We start from the raw sequence: 22500 nt of genomic DNA on the forward strand, positions 1-22500 counted from the left end.
TGGGTTTATGCTGTGCTAGTTATGCCCTTAGTGACCGTTGCATGTGTATGTTTTAGCTGCTCTGCTCCCGCTGTGTGCTCGTACTGCCCCAGTGGGTTGCCTGCAGTGCATCTGACCGCATTGCAATGCTAACTCAATCTGGCCTGTCAAGGCTATCAGTGAAATGTACACGTACATTGGAAGGATTTATGTGGGTTAAAATACAGGCAAAAAGATAGTCAAATATGTGCGCATAGTCAAGTAAGTTCGCAACGAGGCAAGTAGTCTTTCATTACTGAAACAAATCGGAAACAAATGGTGATTCTTGGAGAGAACACAAGAATCACATGAGGGGTGAATGGGGGCTTATTTCCAGTGTGGCCCTCGATGGAAAAGGATAAATCTGTAAATGCGCGGTGAACAGGGCTCGCTGTGAAAGGGCAGGTTTGCCGTCCTGCTAGAGCTGGAAATGTTGCTTTAAACACATCCTCCTTAAAAGGCGGCTCCCTGTGGCGTTCCGCAGGGCCAAGGACTCCAGCACCGAGAGCAAAAATGTAAACTGTTTAATATTAACTGTTAAACTGTGAATATCACTCAATTTAATTGATTACTAGGAAAGCAAAGCGTGTCTCGGAAGCGCTGCTTCTTTGGCTGTCCTTGTGGAAATTGTGCTGTCTCCTAGAACACGGATACGTTGGGTCCTTACCGCTGACCCAGTGGACTCAGGAGTAGACTATCTCTCGTATATCCACAGGTATTTTATCATCATACCATGGAAAAATGTCCCTTTACACTGGCTCGCCAAACCTGTTTAAGCGTGAACTTCACAGTTTACTCTGAACTTTGTGTTTCTTCTAGTCCTCAGCAGGCTCTCCATGCAACCACAGATAACATCTGCTCCTCCTGCAGGTGGACGCATGCGCACACTATTGTGTACTAGGGCTTTCAAAAGAAAGTCATTTTCAGGCCACTGGAACTTCAAGTATGATTGACAGCTGCTGATGAAGCTCATTATTCCACAACCTACATGATATTCGACCAGGCCTTTGTTTTGACCGCTTTGACGGTTTTTGAAGGCTACTGAAAAAAAAGAAAAAAAAAAAAAGATGGTTTACTCTGGGCCTTTGCTACCAAAATGAGAGATTCTTCTGGATGTTAGGTGTCTAGTCCTTCAGCAGGAGAATATCTGTGATTAAATGCTTGGTTGACGTCGGTCGAGTGAGTTTGGACATTTTTGTAAGTTTTTTTCCGTGAGTAATGGGCCGTGATGAGGGGCTGCCAGGCTGTGTCTCCCGTGCCATGGCCTGTGCTGTCTCGCGCTCTCCAGTGTCACGTGCCTCCCTGGGTCCTGGTTGCCTTGTTCTTCTTCAGGCTTTGAAAAAGGAAAAAAATGTTTAGCAGAAAATAAATGAAAAATACTTTGTGGTGAAAAAAAGCAGCTGGTGTGTAAACAGGGGGCATGAGGGGCGGGTGGGCCGCCTCGGGAGGCCCACTGCAGAGCCTCCCTAACTGAGAGCAGGCCCGCTCGCAACCTGCTTGGCCAACGTTCCTCCTCTCTTTCCCCCCTCTCTTGTTCTTTTCCTCTCTCCCGTAAGCAATTGTTTACATGGCGGCCATTTTGTGTTTCGGCTTTAATCTGGGCACACGAATTGGACGTTATCTCTTGGAGTGCACAACACGGGCCCGATTCGAACGCTAACGTGGGTTTAATAAGCTGGTATTAGTTTAGCTTAGAGATGTTTCCCCTGCTCTTTTTATCTCTGGTTACAATAACACTCCTGTGGCTCCGCGCCCTCCAGTCGGAGTTTACCAAAGGGATGGGAGTGCAGCGCACTGCTGGGGAGCATGACTGGTTGTGCTGTACTTCCATTCCCAGGTTACCATTGCACCCTTGGGCAACCTACTTTGCCTGAATTTCTTCAGTAGAACATCCAGGTTTACTTATGGATTGTATGCAAGGAATGTAGGCTAAACTGTGTAAGTCTCTCTTGATTAAAGTGTCTGAAATGTTAATGTAGTTTTAAAGTGTCCTCCATGCTTGCCTGAAATAGTGTGTATGTGTGTGTGTGTGTGTGTGTAAGTGTGTGTAAGAGAGAGAGAAACAGAGAGAGAGAAAGCAAGATAAAGGGAGAGAAAGAAGAACAGAGAGAGAGAGGGCGAGAGTAAGACTGTGGGTCTGTGTGATGGATAGGGGCGCTATCTAATCAAAACTGTCATTGTCATTCAGTGTCATTCTGATTCTCCAAATGAAAAGATGACACGTTCTGCCTGCCCTGAGCTAAACTCACTGAAACCGAATGTCTTTCAATCCTACACCAGAGAGCAGCTCAAAGTGCTTTGGGCTGGTTTCCGGTTTTCTAAGCTTTGTGCATGATCTAAGACCATTTTCAACTGTTTTTTAAAACAAAGCTATGCCTGCCCTTGAGAGTTGGTCTGACAGGTTAAAGGTCTTCTTTGGTTAGCAGTTGGCATGTGACAACATTTGAAATGGTAGAAACTTTTGAAGTATTGATCTAACTGCGTTCATTTGTTGATATTCCTACAAGTACACCCTGCACCTGAGTTTGCAGTCTGCTGTACCAAAATTCTAAGTATTTAAGTGATGCAAGACAGCTGTAGACCTTTTTATCACATTTATTTGACTGTCTAACCAAAGCTGTCATTCAATGCACAATACAAATGAATCTGATAAGGGTAAAAGTGCACCATGGTTAAAGGCAAGTGCACCATGTTTAACCAGGACATACTACATTCCCCAGGGCACACCACTTTCTCAAGGTATACCACATTAACCATGGAGCCATGCATTTCCCAGGCCACACCAGAACGTGCCTTGCTAATTGATGGCTATGGTGATTTACCCCCCCAGCTGGTCAGGGCAGGTCGTTGTCGATGATGGAGCTGTTGGCTCTGTTAACCTGCTTGCTGTTGGACTACACCTCCCAGCGTTTACACAATCTCAACCAGCACCCCCACCACCAACAGGGTTTGATATGGAGGATGAAATGGCTGAGGGAGAGGGCAGCTCTGGCCCTCTTGTGTTTTTTATGGATCTGGCAGCACTCTTCTGGGTGAGGGAGGAGTCTTACTGTCAGCCTCAGCAGGGAGGGAAGGCCCTGATGCCGTAGCTGTGTAATACTGTGGATGAATGAGCCTCACTCTTTCTCTTTCACCTGTCCTCTTTCACTTTCTCTCTTTCTCACACTCTAGCTATCTCTCTTTTTCCCCCTCCCTAACTTGACTAGAGCGCTTCTCAGTGACAGTGTGCTGAATCAGTGTGACACTGATTCAGTGTGGACAGACAGGGGACTGAGGCTGCGGCCTTCACATCAGGAAGCACAGCCACATCATCCCACCACCCGCGGTGTGCATGGGACATGTGTGTGTGTGCTTCTGTGTATGAGAGCGAGAGCTGTGTGTGTGTGTATGTGTGTGAGAGAGAGAGAGAGAGGTATGTGTGTGTGAGAGAGAATGGTGTGTGTGTATGAGAGAGAGAGGTGTGTGTGTGTGAGAGAGAATGGTGTGTGTGTGTGAGAGAGAGCGAGAGAGGTATGTGTGTGTGAGAGAGAATGGTGTGTGTGTGTGTATGAGAGAGAGGTGTGTGTATGTCTGCTTGTGTGTGTGAGAGCGAGAGCTCTGTGTTTGTGTGCTTGTGTGTATGAGAGCGAGAGCTGTGTGTGTGTGTGTGTGAGAGAGAAAGGGAGAGAGAGAGAGTGTGTGTGTGTGTATGTGTGCTTGTGTGTGTGAGAGAGCTGTGTGTGTATACATGTGTGTATGAGAGTGAGAGCTGTGTGTGTATGTGTGTGTGGGTGTGTGTGTAGGAGCTGTGTGTGTTTGTGTGTGTGTCTGTTATACATGTCTGTGTGTAGGAGCTGTGTGTGTTTGTGTGTGTGTCTGTTATACATGTCTGTGTGTAGGAACTGTGTGTGTTTGTGTGTGTGTCTGTTATACATGTCTGTGTGTAGGAGCTGTGTGTGTTTGTGTGTGTGTCTGTTATACATGTCTGTGTGTAGGAGCTGTGTGTGTTTGTGTGCGTGTCTGTTATACATGTCTGTGTGTAGGAGCTGCGTGTGTTTGTGTGCGTGTCTGTTATACATGTCTGTGTGTAGGAGCTGCGTGTGTATGTGTGTGTGGGTGTGTGTGTAGGAGCTGTGTGTATGTATGTGTGTGTGGGTGTGTGTTTGTATGTGTGTATGTGTGTGTGTGTGTGTGTGTGGGTGTGTTTGTGTGTGCGCGCGTGTGTGTGTGTGGGTGTGTGTGTAGGAGCTGTGTGTGCTTTTATGCTTGAGCACACTGTGCACTTATGTGTGTGGGGGGGGCAGCTCTTTGGTAGCTGTGTCATAGTGGGGCTTATCTGCTGTTCAGCAGGCCCTGTTTTATGACTCTGCAAGTGCCCCCCACCCCACCCCACCCCGCCCCGCCCCACACAGCCAGCCGGAGCTCCCAGATCTCCCTGTATAGGACCCTGAGAGGGAGGGAGGGGAGATACACGGCCATTAGGGAAGAGAGGGAGAAATATAACAGCTGTAGTTATTAACATGATCAACTTTGCCAATACAGCCCTCCTCATGCAAGTGCGCTCAAAGTGCTTTCCTGTGGGAATTGCCTACACATACGCATACACACACACACACACAGACTCAGACACGCACGCACACACACACCCACTTGCAGTACAGGCAGTGCTCCAGAAATTGCGATTGCTAAGTTTAATGAAAGAAAGCTAAAGCAAAAAAGTATAAACAAAGTAAGAAAATAAGAAGAACATTGCCAAACAGATTAAAGGGAATTAAAGGTGAACTTGAGTATGAGATACTGATCTGGGATCAGTCATGGGACCAGCCCATCTCGGGCCTTTAAACATAACTGTAAGGATCTTTGTCTTTTACTTTGAAGCAACTAATTGGGTAAGGAAACCAATATTGCAGTGAAGGCAAGTCTCCTTCATAATAAAATACAGAGCACAGATGCGCATGTGCGCAGATGCTGATGACAGCTCGGGCCAGATTTCGGGGGTCTCTTTTCAGAGGCTTTGTTCCTGTACGTCTGTGTTCAGCTTAGTGTTTCACAACTGGGTCAAACAAACGGGAGGGCCGCTTTGGACAGCGCTGTTACCAGGAGCAATATTCATATTCAATTTCCTGCTATGTTTATTGTTATCATAAACTCTTCCCTGCTGCTGCTTTCTTTGGCCAGACTAAACTGTAGCATTAAGTTGTCTTCCATCTCGCCGTTAAATAAACTCCACCCGTGATAATGGCACAGTGGAGAAGCCTTTCTCAGGCTTTCCATCTTTTGATTGTGACCCAGTTGCATCTGCGGTCTGAAATTATTACTTAAATAAAGATACGTTTTTTTTTTTGCTTTTATTCTGTTTTATGTTGGTGTTTTCATGTTATAATTTTGCATTGCTCATCCATAAATGCTCTTTGTGAATCGCTCTGTCGATTTATAATTTAAATACTTTAGTTCCAGCGTGTTGGGGGAGGAGAATCAATGTTTGTATTTTTTTCCCTCGCGATATTTTTACAGCGGAGGGATTGATTGATGTCCCTGTTCTGTCCCTGCTCCAGTTGAATACAGTATTGATAACTTCCCGCAGTCATTTTTCCATTCGGAAAGCGTCACAATAATGCGAGTGTTTCTAGCGGCTTTAGCCGTTTTCCCCGTCCGGATCAGATGCGGTGGCGGCGTTCACTCGGTCCTGGACGGCGGCGGCCGGCAGTGCCCCCGACGCGCTGCTCGTGGGGTGATGGATACACTCGCAGCCGGGCAGACTTGCTTTAACAAGCGTTCAGTCAGCGGGGAGATGGGCCGCTGTTTGTCACAGATGACACGGGCGCGGGCGGGATGGGGGATGGTACAGCAGCTTCCCCAGTCCCTGGCGTTCAGAGAACAGACCTGACACCGAGGCCAATGACCAAGCACAGAGCTCACGTCTGTGGCCCTGCAAAACAAATTTGTCAGGCACGTGGACGACCCCCACCGCCCTCTCCCTCTCCCTCTTCCTCCCCCTCTCTCCCTATCTCCCTCTCCCTCTCTCCCTATCTCCCTCCCTCTTTTTCTGTTAATTAGCGGTAACCATCTTGTAGCGGTGATTACGAGCAGAATGGATTTCGGTGTTGCTGTGTTTGGGTTTTTCAGTTTTGTCAATGCTGCGCATCTCTCAGGTTGTGTTGAAGCTGCTGAAAGGCTGCTGGGGTGCCTGTGTTGTGCTGCACGCTGGTTCCGCGCTGGTTCCGCGCTGCGTTGCGTGAGCTCCTTTGGCGTTTGTGCGTTTCCCCTCGTCTGCCTGGCTCCCTGGGCGAGGTTGTCTGCCAAAACAAATGAATAAATAATAAAATGAATTTTTGGCCCTAAGGTCAGGTCATGTGTGTAAATGCTCTCAGGAACAAAGGTCATTCTTTGGTGGATTACACGCAGAGCACAATTACTTACCCTGCATTGGGGGGCTACATACTGTACAGTCATACATGCTAATGCCCCTCTCCAGTGAAAGACTCCCTGCAGACTAGTACTGCAGTTTCATACCTCTGCCTTTTCTCTTCAGTTTAACTCAATTTCATTCTGTTTGTTTCATGCTTTTGTCTTGTTTGTTTTGGGGAGATTACTAATCTTGCATTAGTAAACCTTTTTGCGACATTTCCTACAGTAAAGTATAATACAGTGGGGTGCAAAAAAACCCCTGGTTTAAATGTTACAGTGAATCTGTATGCGATTGAAAGCAAACCTAAACTCTAAATTATATTTAAGTTAAACATGTTAAACATGAGACCTTTCTGCAAAATCTAAAGCAAGATTGCCTTTCATTTAATTATTCTTACTGTTTATAAATTATATAAAAAAAGGAAAAAGGGCCCTGTGCCAAAGTTTGGAAACTTTTTAAAAAGATGATTACTAAGGTCCAGACCCAAGTGATGTTCTGTCTAGTGTTAGCAACCATGGGTTCCTCTAAACAGTTGTCAGAATGTCAGACTCCAAGGATGTCAGAATGAACATCATTTTCACCAAGAAGTTTGAAACTACCTATTTCCACTGTCAGAAACATTATTACAAAATAGAAGATAAATAAAACAGTTGGCAAGTCAAGGCAAGGTCTGGAAGACCAAGAAAGATTACAGATAGAATGGCTGAAGACCTGGTCAGAAATGCTCAGAAGAACCCACACATCAAAAGAGCAGACACAGGTGTAGCTGTTCACAAGACAACAATACAACATACTTTAAACAACCAACACCTACATGGCAGAGTTACCAGAAAGAACAACCTCAACACAAAATTAAGTGTCTGAAGTATGCAAAAGAAAACATCAAGAAACCTGAAGCATTTTGGAACAATATGAGAACACCTTGCCTACTGTTAAGCATGGAGGTGGATCCTTTATGCTTTGATGTTGTGTGGCTGCAGGAGGCACAGGAAGTATTGTGTGAGTGAAAGAAAGAAAGGATTCCACCAGATATCAAGAAATTCTAGAGGCTAATGTTTGAAGGTCAGTCCAGACATTGAAGTTGAAGAGAGGATGGGTATTCCAGCAAGACAATGATCCAAAGCATACCTCAAAATCAACCATGAAGTACCTACAGGAAGGACAGATAAAGGTTTTGGAATGGTCACCACGGTCCCCAGACTTGAATATTATTGAAAATCTGTGGAGAGACCTCAAACATGGCATACATGCACGCTAGAGGTGTTCTGCCAGGAAGAATGGGGAAAAATTTCAAAAGCGAGAATTGAAAGACTCTTAGCTGGCTACAGGAAGCGTTTACAAGCTTTTATATTTGCCCGAGGATGAGTTACAAAATACTGACAGAGTTCCCAAACCTTTTACTGTAAAATATCAAAATTAATAAAAAGTAATCTTGAAATTACAAATAAATTTGAACAAATGTGTCATGTTTAACTTTGTACCATTTTGAAGTCAGGTTTGCTTCTGTTCACTTATATATTCATTGTTAAAGGCACACCAGTGTACATAGCACCTTCATAATGACTGCGGAAACATTCATAACCACTTGAGATAGATCAGAAGGGGTGCTGTGCAATTTTTATAATAAATTCACTTATCATGTTGATGGCGATATAGCATGGCTCTTTGCAGTCCCTGTGGTAGTCGCCATAAATCATTTATAACCTTGAATTATGCAGGGCCTTACATTGAATGCATAGCTGAAATGGGCTTCTTCTGCATTTTTTAGAGATGTGGAGAGGTGCATGTGTAGGGCAGATGAGATAACTGCTGTGGCTGAGCCGGGCGAACCGGTTGCAGTGAAATCCAGAGCACTGTGTGGCAGCTCACGCTCCTCCACGCCTGGCCCTCCTGATACCCGTGGTGAGAACGAGGATGAGGTTCATCTACAGCCCTGCCTTTGACCCCAGCGAAAAAAGATCCTGCAGCGTGACTTCCCAGCAGCCTCTCTGCTGGCTCCACTTCCACTATTAAGTTACTGCTGCTGCTCTACTGCAGATGTGCCAGTCTGGTCTTTAGCAGGGGGAGGAGCCTTGTGTTTGCATCTATGTTCAGGAGGAGTGTAGTGTTTGTGTCTGCTGTAGGGAGGAGCCTAGTGTTTGCGTCTATGGTCAGGAGGAGCCTAGTGTTTGCATCTTCTCTAGGGGGAGGAGCTTCAGGTTTTCAACTTCATCAAGGGGAGGAGGCTTCAAGGTGCTTTGGAGCTACTTCCTTAAGTACTGTATGTGATACACGAAACAAGATGGAAAACTGACCATACTTCAATTAGTTGAGGCTTATTAGACCTTGATGAGGTGCAGCCTGAATGTGACGAAGAAACACAGCTTTCCTGCCCCGCACAGGCAGAGCTATATGTCTCCAAGCTTAAAACTGCTTCATCCCTCTTGTATTGCATCTCATGAAGTGGTATTACGATCACGGAGAAGTACAGGCATGTGCCATATGGAAATTCTGAGGCTGATGTCAGAATTTGTTTGCCCAAATTGATTGATACCAACACTTCCTTATCAAATGTAATTTGATAATCAAATTACATTTGATTATAATACAAATGTAATGGCAATCAAATTTCACCTTCATTGTTGAAGTAGATACCACAGCCATTCAGCCATTGTTATTTATATCACAGAACTTTTCAACTGGCTTACCACTACTTTATTATTAACCAGTGAGAATGAGTCCAGAAAACTCAACAAACATTTTATTTTTGATGACATTAAAAGAGGTTCAGATGACAATGATTAGGCTACATTTTGAGATATATTTACTTAATTTAGAGCATCAGTGGTCCATCAAATGGATCAACTCTCTGCCAAATGTCTGCTGTGTCATACTGGTCCAACAGAGCAGTCATAATCTCTTAGCACAGATCAGATGCCGAGTAGCTGTTTTAGGCTGTTATCAGCTGAAACCAGTATGACTCCGGTATTATTGTCAGGAATTCCTAAGAATCACTACCAGGAAGAACGCTGAAGTGGCCTGAAATCTGAACATCCTGAGAATTCCGCTGAAGTTAGTAAATGTGGAAAATAGATCTTTAATGCCTTTAATGATCAAACCGGTTAATGTTTTTCAGAAATCCAATTTGTAGCCTTAATGTTTTTCAGGAAACCAAGTTGCAAATGTATTGTGTTTCTGGCCTGTAGCTTACAAGCAGTAACAGGAGATAGTTTGCTTTAATGTACAGTGAAGAGCAACTGCAACCATATCTATAAGGACGAGTGGTCCTGACAGATAAATAAACTCTACATTGTACTCCATGTTCCTATGATGTCAAATCTCATGGCTGCTATTTCCCAGGAGAGGAGTTAAGCGCTGTTGGCCTTGACAGCCAAATAATTATTTTAAGTTGGCTGAAAGCATCGAAATAGCTCCTGTAAAGCTGAAGAAGGTCCTTTGCTAACAAACGTTTTGTGTTCATAAATTTTTTAGTTATTGAATTCATATCGAAATCTCATTCAGCAGACATTGGAGGCACAAGGGCAGCTGCAGCCTGCATTGAGAATTAGTGTGTGGGGCTGTCAGTGAGTGTGTGGGAGTGAGAATGACAGTCTTGTGTGGGGCTGTCAGTGAGTGTGTGGGAGTGAGAATGACAGTCTTGTGTGGGGCTGTCAGTGAGTGTGTGGGAGTGAGAATGACAGTCTTGTGTGGGGCTGTCAGTGGGAGTGAGAATGACAGTCTTGTGTGGGGCTGTCAGTGAGTGTGTGGGAGTGAGAATGACAGTCTTGTGTGGGGGCTGTCAGTGAGAGTGAGAATGACAGTCTTGTGTGGGGGCTGTCAGTGAGGGTGAGAATGACGGTCTTGTGTGGGGGCTGTCAGTGAGGGTGAGAATGACGGTCTTGTGTGGCTCTTGTCAGTGAGAGTGTGAGAGTGAGAATGACACATGTGGCAAGGCGACACTTGCGGGCAAGGTCTCATCCAGGGACCACCCCCTCTCTCAGAGCAGCCAATGAGGGCATGCATCCAGGGACCGCCCCCTCTCTCAGAGCAGCCAATGAGGGCAGGCCTGTCAATCAGGCACTGACAAGGTGCAAAGAGAGGCCAGACCTGCTGCCTACACTGTGCAAACAAGAGCTTCCCGCAACTTTGCCTGTGTGTTCAGATGTGTTTAGATGTGTTTGTGTGTGTGTGTGTGTGTGTGTGTGTGCGCGTGCACATGCGCATGACTGTGTGTTTATGTGTCTGCATACATGTGACTGAATTAATGTATTAGTGTGCACCTGTGTGTATATGTATGTACTGTGTGTGTGTGTGTGTGTGTGTGTGTGTGTGTGTCCCATTGTGTGTATGTGTCAAACTGAGCGGTGAGCATTGAACACAATCACGTGCCATGAAAACTTAACCACCCAGGATCGGCTGACACCCGTCCACCTCAAATCAAGTACAGATCAGTCACACCTCGCTGATTGTGTTACTGTCTGCATCTTTCCCACTTACAGCGCGCTGCTCATCATTCTCCCTCTCAATCACGTCCTCCGGGACCTCCGCTGCTGATACCTATTCCACTCTGTGCGGCCACTCTGCCTCGCAGTAGAGTGAATGAATCTCATTGGTTGATTGCCTGAGTATGCTGACCTGCTTCTGCTGTCCCATCGTAAAGCGAATCTCATTGGTTGATTGCGGCAGTATACTGACATATTGTGTCATAGTAAAGTGAATGAATCTTGATCGGTTGATTGCGTGAGTATGCTGACCTGCTTCAGACCGTCGGGAGAATGATTTCCATCTCCGGAGGAACACGAATAGGGCCTTAACCGGACGAGCGTCCCAGCAGGCCCACGCGTCATCTTTAACCCCGTTATTACCGTCTGCTCCTGTGAGTGTGCTTCACTCTGCCTGACTGTAGCCTCTCTCAGTGTGAGTAAGCCCCCTTCCCCCTACACATGGCAGAGCTGGGTAGTCACTCGCTGTATGTTGTAGTTTGTTATCACCATTGCTTTGGCAACACAATATAGCCTTTGGGAGGGAGGGGGGGGGGGGGACTATTTGTTGTGTTTTGTTAGTACAAGCATCAATGTATTTATTTACTGCTTCAGAAGACCAGACTCTGTTGTGGCATAAACAGCTCATTTGAATGTGAATCCAGGGGGAGAGGAGCACCCCAGTAGAGCAGTGAGTGGGTGAGTGGTGTTTGTGTGCAGACTGGTGTGTGATGCACAGTGCGCCAGAGGGCTGGGCTTATGGAGCTGGAGACTGGGGGGTGGGGGTGGGGGTATTGGGTGGGGGGTGGAGATATTGGCCGAGATTATAAAAAAAGTGCCGAAACCCCCCGTGACTTGGAATTTGGGGGACGGGGGGTAGAGTGGAAGAGACTCTGTGAGGTTTGTTTTTTGGTGTTTTTCATATGACAGATGTGTGGCTGGCTTCCTAAGCCTCCAATCTGCTCTGGGAGTTTGCTTCAGTTTCAGTAATGATTTTGTTTTCGGTTATGAGAGTTTTCTCAATAGTCTCGCGGGTCGACCCAGAGAAGTTTAGGTTTTTCCCCGAAAGCTCTGAAACGAACATCGAGCTCTACTCCACTTCCAACCTGGCAACCTGGAATCCACCTCCCCTTTGTTCTGGCTTAGGGTGGCCATGTGTGCGGCCTGTGATTTGGGAGTGAGGGGCGGGGCCAGCTGTCCTAGGTGCTGGGTGTCCAGAACCCGATTGAGTGTTTCAGTCTGTCACCAATCGTTTGATTCCCTGGCTGATCGAAACTGTTGTGCAAAACCAGGCAGCTGCAGTGAAACCTCCTACACACAAACACTAACATCTGCCAAGCAAAATAAAATAATCATAATGGCCATGACAATAATGATAATAATACCATCCAATGGGAACCAACGCCAGCCACTGGCATGATGCATGCTGTGGATTTACTCCAAAAGTGGAAATTCAAGGAGTGTTTTTCATTACTTGCTGATAACACTATGATGCACAGAATAGAAACTGACTCTCCCCTGCCAGCTCTGTCTCAGGTCTGTGACTCTCCCCTGCCTGCTCTGTCTGTGGTCTCTGACTCTCCCCTGCCTGCTCTATCTCAGGTCTCCGACTCGTCTCTGCCAGATTTATCTCAGGTCTGTGACTCTCCCCTTACAGCTATGTCTCTGGTCTCTGACTCGGCCCTGCCAGCTCTGTCTCAGGTCTGTGACTCAGCCCTGCCAGCTTTATCTCAGGTCTCTGACTCGGTCCTGCCAGCTTTATCTCAGGTCTCTGACTCGTCTCTGCCAGATTTATCTCAGGTCTGTGACTCTCCCCTTACAGCTATGTCTCTGGTCTCTGACTCGGTCCTGCCAGCTCTGTCTCAGGTCTGTGACTCAGCCCTGCCAGCTTTATCTCAGGTCTGTGACTCTCCCCTGCCAGCTTTATCTCAGGTCTGTGACTCTCCCCTGCCAGCTTTATCTCAGGTCTGTGACTCTCCCCTGCCAGCTTTATCTCAGGTCTCTGACTCGTCTCTGCCAGATTTATCTCAGGTCTGTGACTCTCCCCTGCCAACTTTATCTCTGGTCTGTGACTCAGCCCTGCCAGCTTTATCTCAGGTCTGTGACTCTCCCCTGCCAGCTTTATCTCAGGTCTGTGACTCTCCCCTGCCAGCTTTATCTCAGGTCTGTGACTCTCCCCTGCCAGCTTTATCTCAGGTCTGTGACTCTCCCCTGCCAGCTTTATCTCAGGTCTGTGACTCTGCACTGCCAGCGGAAGTGGAGTGGGCTGCTGAGCCGGAATCCCATTTGCAGTTAAAATCTCACCTGCAGCAGACTAATTATTCTACATAATGACAGAATGATCTGTAAATCCTCTCTGCATCTGTGCCGATATATCTCTCCTGTGCTGTTGCTCCTGTTTTCCAGCCATGTATATATATATACACGAGTATATACTTTTCACTCTTCCTTTCCTGGTCTTATTGAGAGACGCTGCTCACTGCGGTCTGGTGTAGGTGGATCAGCCATCCCATTCAATGCAAGTCCATAGTTACAGTATGGTAAAAATACAATCAATCATTGTTTCCCACAAGAAAATGTAGGTGTTGTAGGTCTCTTTTTCTTCATCTAATATCTCCCCATGTGCTGATTTGTTAAGTCATTGTATTATTAGGTCAATGCAGCAATATTTTGTGGACAAATCAGACTTCATGCCTATATAAGGGCTTCCTGTTCCCCTACACACCTGCTTCCCCTGTAAAGCATCGATGGCACACAGGTGAGCAGGTGTGTATTGTTCCAGGTAGCTGGGGCCGGTTGCACCAGCTGTGAATAAGTAAGAACTAAGCCAAGGTGTAAATTGCAACGAAGTTACGAGTTCAACTTCAACTGCATTACTAAAATATAATGAAATGTGTATGAAGGTCCCTCTCTGCCCTGAGACCACATGGGGTGATTGGACACTGGGGCGCAGTGGAGCCGGAATGGAGGGAGCCTGAACTCCTCCAGCGGCTCTGTCACAGGGACAGGGCTGTGGGTGGGGCCTGCGGGGGGCATGTTGGGACAGAGGTTTTGAGGCTGAACAGAGCCCTGCTTGAAAGGGCTTCCCGTGGCCCGGCTTCAACAGCGACGAGGACAAGCACATCCCGCCCGGCCGCGGCCCCGCTGGGAGCAGAGCTGCCCTGGGAGCGCGGTGTTCACTCTACAGCTGGTATCGCTGTCCGTGCTCCCCCCCGCCCCTGATCCAGCGCAGCTGTCTCCCAGAGCTGGGCCCGCAGTGTGACTTCACCCGTTTAGCGGACAGCTGTCGCTCCGCCAGGCACGTCGGCTCGGCCCGCGCTGCTGCTGGTCCCCCGTGGATCGCCACGTGAGCCCCTGTCCGCCCCTCCATGGCCCCGCCCGCCGCCAAGCCGCTCAACCTCTGGGCTCCCCAGGCCTGTGAACCAGCACCACCCCCCTACCCTCCCACAGTGTGTGTGTGTGTGTGTGTGTGTGTGTGTGTGAGCACCACCACCCCCTAACCTCCCACAGTGTGTGTGTGTGTGTGTGTGTGTGTGTGTGTGTGTGAGCACCACCACCCCCTAACCTCCCACAGTGTGTGTGTGTGTGTGTGTGTGTGTGTGTGTGTGTGTGTGTGTGTGTGAGCACCACCACCCCCTACCCTCCCACAGTGTGTGTGTGTGTGTGTGTGTGTGTGTGTGTGTCTGAATACCACCACCCCCTAACCTCCCATCGTGTGTGTGTGTGTGTGTGGGAACACCACCACCCCCTAACCTCCCACAGTGTGTGTGTGTGTGTGTGTGTGAGCACCACCACCCCCTAACCTCCCACAGTGTGTGTGTGTGTGTGTGTGTGTGAGCACCACCACCCCCTAACCTCCCACAGTGTGTGTGTGTGTGTGTGTGTGTGAGCACCACCACCCCCTAACCTCCCACAGTGTGTGTGTGTGTGTGTGTGTGTGTGTGAATACCACCACCCCATAACCTCCCATCGTGTGTGTGTGTGTGTGTGTGGGAACACCACCACCCCCTAACCTCCCACAGTGTGTGTGTGTGTGTGTGTGAACACTACCACCCCCTAACCTCCCACAGTGTGTGTGTGTGTGTGTGAACACTACCACCCCCTAACCTCCCACAGTGTGTGTGTGTGTGTGTGTGGGAACACCACCACCCCCTAACCTCCCACAGTGTGTGTGTGTGTGTGTGTGTGTGTGAACACTACCACCCCCTAACCTCCCACAGTGTGTGTGTGTGTGTGTGTGTGTGAACACCACCACCCCCTAACCTCCCACAGTGTGTGTGTGTGTGTGTGTGTGTGTGTGTGTGAATACCACCACCCCCTAACCTCCCATCGTGTGTGTGTGTGTGTGTGTGGGAACACCACCACCCCCTAACCTCCCACAGTGTGTGTGTGTGTGTGTGTGTGTGTGTGTGTGTGAACACTACCACCCCCTAACCTCCCATCGTGTGTGTGTGTGTGTGTGTGTGTGTGTGGGAACACCACCACCCCCTAACCTCCCACAGTGTGTGTGTGTGTGTGTGTGAACACTACCACCCCCTAACCTCCCACAGTGTGTCTGTGTGTGTGTGTGTGTGTGTGTGTGTGTGTGGGTCTGTTCGTGTGGGTAAGTTAGACTGTGCCTGTTTTAGGAGTGTGTGCGTGTGTGTATGCGTGTGTGTATGCGTGCGTGCGTCATCCCATGCATGCAGAGCTGCTTTGCTTTGCTGCCAAATCAATGATTTTGGAGGCGGCTGAACAGAGAGACTTTCCCCCAACTCCCCCGCCCCCGGCCTGGTCTTGGCCTGTGCTCTCAGCACCGGGACCCTGTGATGAGCCTTCCTGCTTACCACCCTGTCCGGGACACACCACCTCGCCTGTTTCAGCTGTTTCGGTCGTTGTTTCACCCTGAAGGAAGACGCACAACACCACACCGTGATACATTTTCCCAAAGGCCTTCTCTTTCTTTCTCCTTCGCTCTGGGCCACCCCCGCCTTTCTTTTTATCATATTGTATTGATTATATTAATCACAGTCTGGGTGAAGCCTGAACAAGTCAGAGGTGAACATAAATCTGCCACCCTCATACAGAGGCACATTCACACCTCACACATTCCATCCTAATCCCTTCTTACAGGAAGTTAGTATTTGCTGTTTAAATGCTATAAATAATAACAATTTAGTCAAGGTCTAGCATTGTTCCTAAATGGACGCCTAATTTGGTATGCTTTTTGTTTGTTTTCTTTTTTAATCACAATTTTAAATGTAGCTATTACTGACGAATGCTTGACACACATGGCATCTTCCTCTCTGCCTGTTTTAATATGATTGTCAGCTTTGTCACAAGCTGTTCCACTACTCTTATGTCTATAGACTTTGGACTCAATTTCCCATCAGCCACTTTGTGAAATAATCTGTGGTGGTCTGCCATTCAAATACACTCCTTTAAGCTCTACGGTGAACCGTCAGACACTGTATCATGTTTATCAGTGTTTTACAATGCATCGCAATGCATTTTGTTTAACTTCGGGAACGTAAAACAGATTTTTGCATGCCGACATTGCGTTGTAAGAAAAGTTTGTTCCTGTTTACAGGGCAAGTTGAGCTCAGAGCTGGCACTCACAGCCAGAATTGGAACGTGACGTGATTATAAAGCAGGAATATTTCAGCAAAGTCCCGTTGATCCGGTCTGATCTGAGCTTGGATTTGCTGGCGCACTCATTTAAACAGAGCTAGTGGCTATCAGCAGGCAGTGATTGTTCATTGTTATCTTTTTTTTACTAATATAATGATTTACTTCATTCTTTTAATCATTAGTCCCCCCCTTTTCTATAGATAACACTTTATGAGTAATAACTGGACTATGAGTTTTCATTTGACTGTCTTTTTCTGGGGTGACAAGCGGGGCAATCACTACAGAACATGGCTAGCATCTAGCAGATCTAGAACATGTTTCCTAGCATCTAGCATGGCTAGCATCTGTGTGCTGCATTTCATATGTAATGCAACTTCTAATGATTATTGTTCAAAGCAAAATAGTTGAGTCATCAGTTTAAATGCGTATACTTTGGTCCTTTTCTAAAATCCTTACTCAAGAGTATTGTACCCTAACATTTTTGTGCCTGGACGCAAACCGGCAACCTCCTGCCTCTGGTCGCTGTGCCCCTTCCCCACAGCTCTCTCTCTCTCTATTGTGTCTGTGTTATACAGGTAGAGTTGCTGTTGAAACCAATGTTAGGGATCATCATGGGCAGCAGAAAAGGAGCCCCCACCATGCATTCTGAACATCCTCTCAAAATCTCAAAATGTGCGTTCTCTCTCCCCTCCCCAGCTGTGGGCCCCCTCCCTCTCACGTCTGTCCGCATGTCCCTCTCCCCCGCAGCTCTGTTTAACCTCACCTCGACGCTGGGGGGTGGGAGGTGGTCTGACGCCTGACTTTGCGGTGAAGGACAGGGATGTGAGAATGTCAGTTCCTCAGTCCGCTGAACCAAAGTGAACCAGCGCACCGCTCCGGACAAAGATCTGGCTGCGCTCCACGGTCTGGAATCCATCTTCCTAACAGCATTACAGCCGTCCCAAAGGCCTTTTGTGCTCTGCGTTGGTAGAAACACGCCTCCCCCCCCCCCCTCCTTAACAAGCAGCCTCACAGAGACTCTCCGTTCGGCCCGCTCCAGAATAAGCTTTGGGGGGAGTTCGTTTTAATAATCTCGATTGCGCGCGCCATTACGAGCGCAACGTGACATTTAACCGTTGTGTTCTGTTCGCCAGGCCTGCTGCCCCCCCCCCCCCCCCCCCCGCCCCCCTCTGAATTCAGCACTGGGACGCACTGGTCCACTGGTCACGTCCAGCCTGTACATTCTTACATTCAGCAACAGGTGTCAAGGTTACAGCACTGTTATTGTTGAAGTGGGAGAACCTGAGGTAACTCATTGTGTTTTGGACTTTTTCTGCCAGGTAAAACCTGGGTGTAAGGTGTCCGTCGGTGTCTTTGTTTGTCCGTAGTGACAGGCGTTCCCCTTTGTGTGACCGATGGTAATTACAGCCTAATGTCATTTAGTTGGCTGTGTAGCCAGTGTTGGTTTAGTTGCTAATGGCTTCTGTGTTCATACAATGATTCCTTAATTTGCTGTAGACCTGGATGGCTGCAGGACAGGTTGCACCGTCTGGTTGCCAGGATGTGTAAATTGTGGTTGAGTTTTTCGCCCTCCTTTTGTTTCGGGACAATAGAGCTTTAGCGTCCGATGCAGGCCTGCTGAAAGACCTGCTGTTGTGTAAACACGGGGCCTGTTCCTGTGTACAGTGCAAACGGCCGTGGCACCGCCCCGTGTTGATGAGGTCAGCGCTGCTCTCTCTCCCTCTCTGCCCCCCGCGGCCTCCTGGGTAAACAGGCCCCGCGGCCATCGTTCAGGTTCCACTGCGGCAGCCTTCTTTCTTTTCTCGCTACCTCTTATCTGTCCTCTTTCCATCCTGTACATCCGTCTTTCATCTGCTCTCCTCCCTTTCTTCTCTCTTCAGTCCCCTCCCTCTCTTCCACTCTCTCCACCGCTCTTTGTGTCAGATGTGAATTTGCCCACCTCCCCCCCCCAGTGCCACACTCTCCAGACCTGTCTAATGAGTTCCAAACGACATGCTGTGAACACATACACACACAGAGGTTTGGTTACGGACCAGTTCATAAACTCCCTTTGATGTTCCACGTTAGAAGAGAATGTGACCCAGTCCTTTAAATCGAAAGCAGATCTTAACTTCAGATCTAAAAATGTGTCGGGCACACAAATGTTTAAAACTGGTCAGATCGGCTCCAGAATGTTACTAAAAACAATGAGATTCCTGTCCTGCACATAACACGTTTAAAACGGCCCAAGAATTACAGCGAGGAACTAATCCAAAGCTATATTTATCTAAACTTACTGGAGTTATTTTAAATGAATTTTACTTGATTTGAAATCATTACATTAATTAGCTATAATAACACTTATTTATTTAGACTTAATGATCTGAAATCAGTTTAGCTAAGCCAAATATTTGTCCGGTTGATATCAGTCACCCTGTTTATATGTGTCCAGGCAGTGAAACTCCCAAAGTGGCGCAGTGGTTTGAGGTTCTCTCTGTGTGGAGTTGCATGTTCTCCCCGTGTTTGTGTGGGCTTCCTCCAGGTGCTCCGGTTTCCTTCCACAGCCAAAACATGCAGCCCAGGGACTACAGATGAACATGAGCCTTCCTGCCCAACTCTGGCACTTGAGAAATGTTATTCATGTGCATTGTCCCCGTTAAATAAACAAATTTAATTAAAAAGGACAGTACAGACTGTATTTTATAGAACAAAATCGGAAGTCCTTGACCCCCTTCACCTCTGATAGAGATCTTCAGCTGTCTCAAAGTGTTCGGTTTCCTTTCAGTGAAGGAGTCTCCTCTGTTTCTGCCAGTGCAGCCTTATTTGTGACCAGCAGGGGTCAGGTTTTGCCTGGCCTCCACCAGAACTGTGGGATTTTATATCTCTTGGTGAAAATTGGTCCTTTTCTCTTTTGCTTTGGTGAAAGACACCATTGACGCCCCGTGGTGACTTTTATCTCCGGTTTTCCATTGGCCCCCTGCCCTGACAGGAAGTGCTGTCTCCAGAGGAAATGCTGTACTTTGAGGTTAAAGGTCACGCTGCTTTCCCAGGCTGCAGTGGTCGGAGCAGGAGGAGTAGCAGAGTAGCATTTTCCTAAATGCATAAGGATGTGCTCTGAGGTTAATGTCAGAACATTTGCTCACTCGCATTGGCCCTCTGCCTGACTGTCCGTACACAGCTGTTCGCGTATGGTTGTTTGCTTGTGTGAGTGCAGTGCGTGCATACGTGTGTGTGTCTGTGAATATGTGTGTGTTTACTCTGCTGAAATGCATCGAGAGCAGAAAGCAGTTTCCTGCTTTGGTTAGGTTTGCTTTGCACCTTTCCCGTGACCAGACCAGCAGAACAAAGATCAGGACCTTTTTATGTCCAAACTCCTTCAGAATGATTCGCCGGATACATTTCCTGTTGTCGAGGCCTTCCTTCATTTAAGTGACTCTTGTTCTAAGACACCTTTTAAAATGAGGTCAGGCATGCGTGAGCGTGCACATTCTGTGTGCGTGTGTGTGTGCATACGTGTGTGCGTGCGTGCATGATACAGACTCTCTCTCATGTATATGGATAGAGTACTCCAGTCTTCCTTCGGTAGGTTTTTTCGCAGTGTGGGGTCATGCATGTTAAAGTGTGCGTGCTGTATGTGCGGACATGCCTCACGCCCCCCCCCCCTCCCCTCCTCCCCCCAGCTGAGCGCCAACGTGCTGATCTTCCTGTGCACCAACATCATTGGGATCTGCACACACTACCCGGCCGAGGTGTCCCAGAGACAGGCCTTCCAGGAGACGCGCGGGTACATCCAGGCCCGGCTGCACCTGCAGAGGGAGAACCAGCAGCAGGTCTTATTATTAGTATTATTGCCGTTACTATTACTATTATTATATGTTATGTATTGGTGGAGTGTGAAAGTCTCAGGGGCACATGGTATGACATCATGCATGTCCGTATGACTGACTGTAAATGGGGGGGACCTGGCGGCCATGTTGCTAGGGACCGGTGCTGGTCCACTGGCCAGTGTTTGGGAACCACGGGTATACAGTATATCATTATATGTCATTATTATTATTTGGTAAATAATAGCCAATGCTTGCAAATTTTGGTCTTGCAAAATCTGAATCTGAGAAAGGGAACACACACACGCACAGGCAGACACTTGTATGCTGTTTGGGGTGCAGAGTTGATAGTAACACACTCCCACACAGCTACGTGACTTTTTTTCTCTCTCTCTCTCTCTCTCTCCCTCCTCTCTCCCTCTCCTCTCTCTCTCTCATGGTCTCTCCCTCTCTCTCTCTCTCTCTCTCTCGCTCATGCTCTTCAGGAACGCTTACTGCTGTCCGTGTTGCCAAGGCACGTTGCCATGGAGATGAAGGCAGACATCAATGCAAAGAAAGAAGACATGATGTTTCACAAGATCTACATCCAGAAGCACGATAACGTCAGGTAGAAGCACGATAACGTCAGGTAGAAGCACGATAACGTCAGGTAGAAGCACGATAACGTCAGGTAGAAGCACGATAACGTCAGGTAGAAGCACGGTAACGTCAGGTAGAAGCACGATAACGTCAGGTAGAAGCACGATAACGTCAGGTAGAAGCACGATAACGTCAGGTAGAAGCACGATAACGTCAGGTAGAAGGCTACCTGGAGCCGGATGGGGGTGGGCGGGTACACTGCTCACTGCAGCCTCTCCGACCAGAACACAAAGTGCTGTTACCTTTAGTAGAGATAGTAGTATTTGGATGGAGATGGTACAATGGCAGTGTTTACACACTTGGTATTTGTAGCACAGGTGCTGGAGAGAAAACATAATGGTATAAAGACATGCTCCCGCATATCGTCTCTTGCCAATTCTCAAATTTTATTGCTGCTGACATTTTGAGGAACAGACTGTTACACTTTAAACTAAACGCTTAAGTCTGGAAATGCTCTTAGCACACTTTCACAGCTGGTTGGTTTCAGGAAAATGAAAAATGGCACAATGGAACTGTTTTTGTTTTTAAAAAAACCCTTTCATGTGAAACTCAGAATTTGTATTTGTTTCAAACATTTTCTGGTGTTACTACTTTACTCCAAACGTCAGAAACACTTTCTGTGATTGGTCTGTTGCGCAGGGATGGGCTCCAGTGTTCATTGAATACTTCTAAGTGTTTGTAAAGCTTCGCCAGTTGAACAAATCAGCGTCAGAATTTCCAAAAACTATTAATTCTCCGTCACTCTTCGGGAGAAACAGGGATGCCCAAATGAATTTGCACCAGAGAGCCTCTCTCCCCTTCCTCAGTCTGGGGCTGACTGTGCCTGTGCTCCAGGGAGAGGGAGCCTGCCGGGGACCGTGCTAATTAACATGTGAGAGGGAATAGTTAATTAGCAGCCGCTCACGTTACCCCACGAGGAGCCGGCCCGAGCTCCTTATTCAATTACAGCTCCGAGCCATCGGCCTCGCAGGTCCCGTCGCCCCGCGATACCGTCGCCCCGCGATACAGGCCGGAAAACACCAGAGGGCGGGGTTTAGCGCCGCTGATGGGAAAGGGTCGCCGGAGAGCGAGGACCAAGGCCCGGTCACTTTGCACCATCGCCCCCGGCGATTGGCTGTGCACACAAATTAGATTGGAGGAAAACAAACCTGGTGCTGTTGAGGTTTTGGGTCCAGCGCCGATTTGTAAATTCGGTCAGGGATTGTGTATGTCTTCATGTGAGTGTCAAATGCCGCCCTCGGCAAACAATCTTTCTGGATGATTCCATAAGTCTGAAGCTAGAGGACGCCTGTGTCTCCAGTATTTTTTGTGATAATACTTTTTATTATTTTTCTAAACATGACTAGCTGTGTCTCCAGTATGCAGTTCCTACACTCCACTGTCTAAATTCTCAGCTACAGTGAATGAAGCACCAGTCTTTGAGCGCCAAAACAGTGCTGTGGGGTTTCCCTGTGTAGTTTTGCATTACTTATGGAATGTATGCTTCTGCTATGTATTCATTTGTGTAGGTATCTTGGTTATTTATTCTGCTTTCACAGCCAGGTTTCACTAGAACTGTGTACAGAGTGTGGACTGACCTCTC

The 22500-nt window shown here is 47.6% G+C and overlaps 1 protein-coding gene across 3 annotated transcripts in view; it reads left to right on the forward strand.

Annotated features, from left to right (window-relative positions):
- LOC133138321 (adenylate cyclase type 6-like) overlaps nucleotides 1-22500 on the forward strand; it is a 55781-nt gene that overhangs the window by 15831 nt on the left and 17450 nt on the right. For all 3 annotated transcript variants that reach the window (XM_061256962.1, XM_061256960.1, XM_061256963.1), the window contains exons 4-5: nucleotides 20136-20285; nucleotides 20765-20886. In XM_061256962.1, coding sequence (XP_061112946.1) covers nucleotides 20136-20285; nucleotides 20765-20886 — 272 coding nt within the window. The remainder of the gene's footprint in view (nucleotides 1-20135; nucleotides 20286-20764; nucleotides 20887-22500) is intronic.

Source organism: Conger conger, chromosome 10 (genome assembly GCF_963514075.1).
Source record: "Conger conger chromosome 10, fConCon1.1, whole genome shotgun sequence".
Classification (NCBI taxonomy): domain Eukaryota; kingdom Metazoa; phylum Chordata; class Actinopteri; order Anguilliformes; family Congridae; genus Conger; species Conger conger.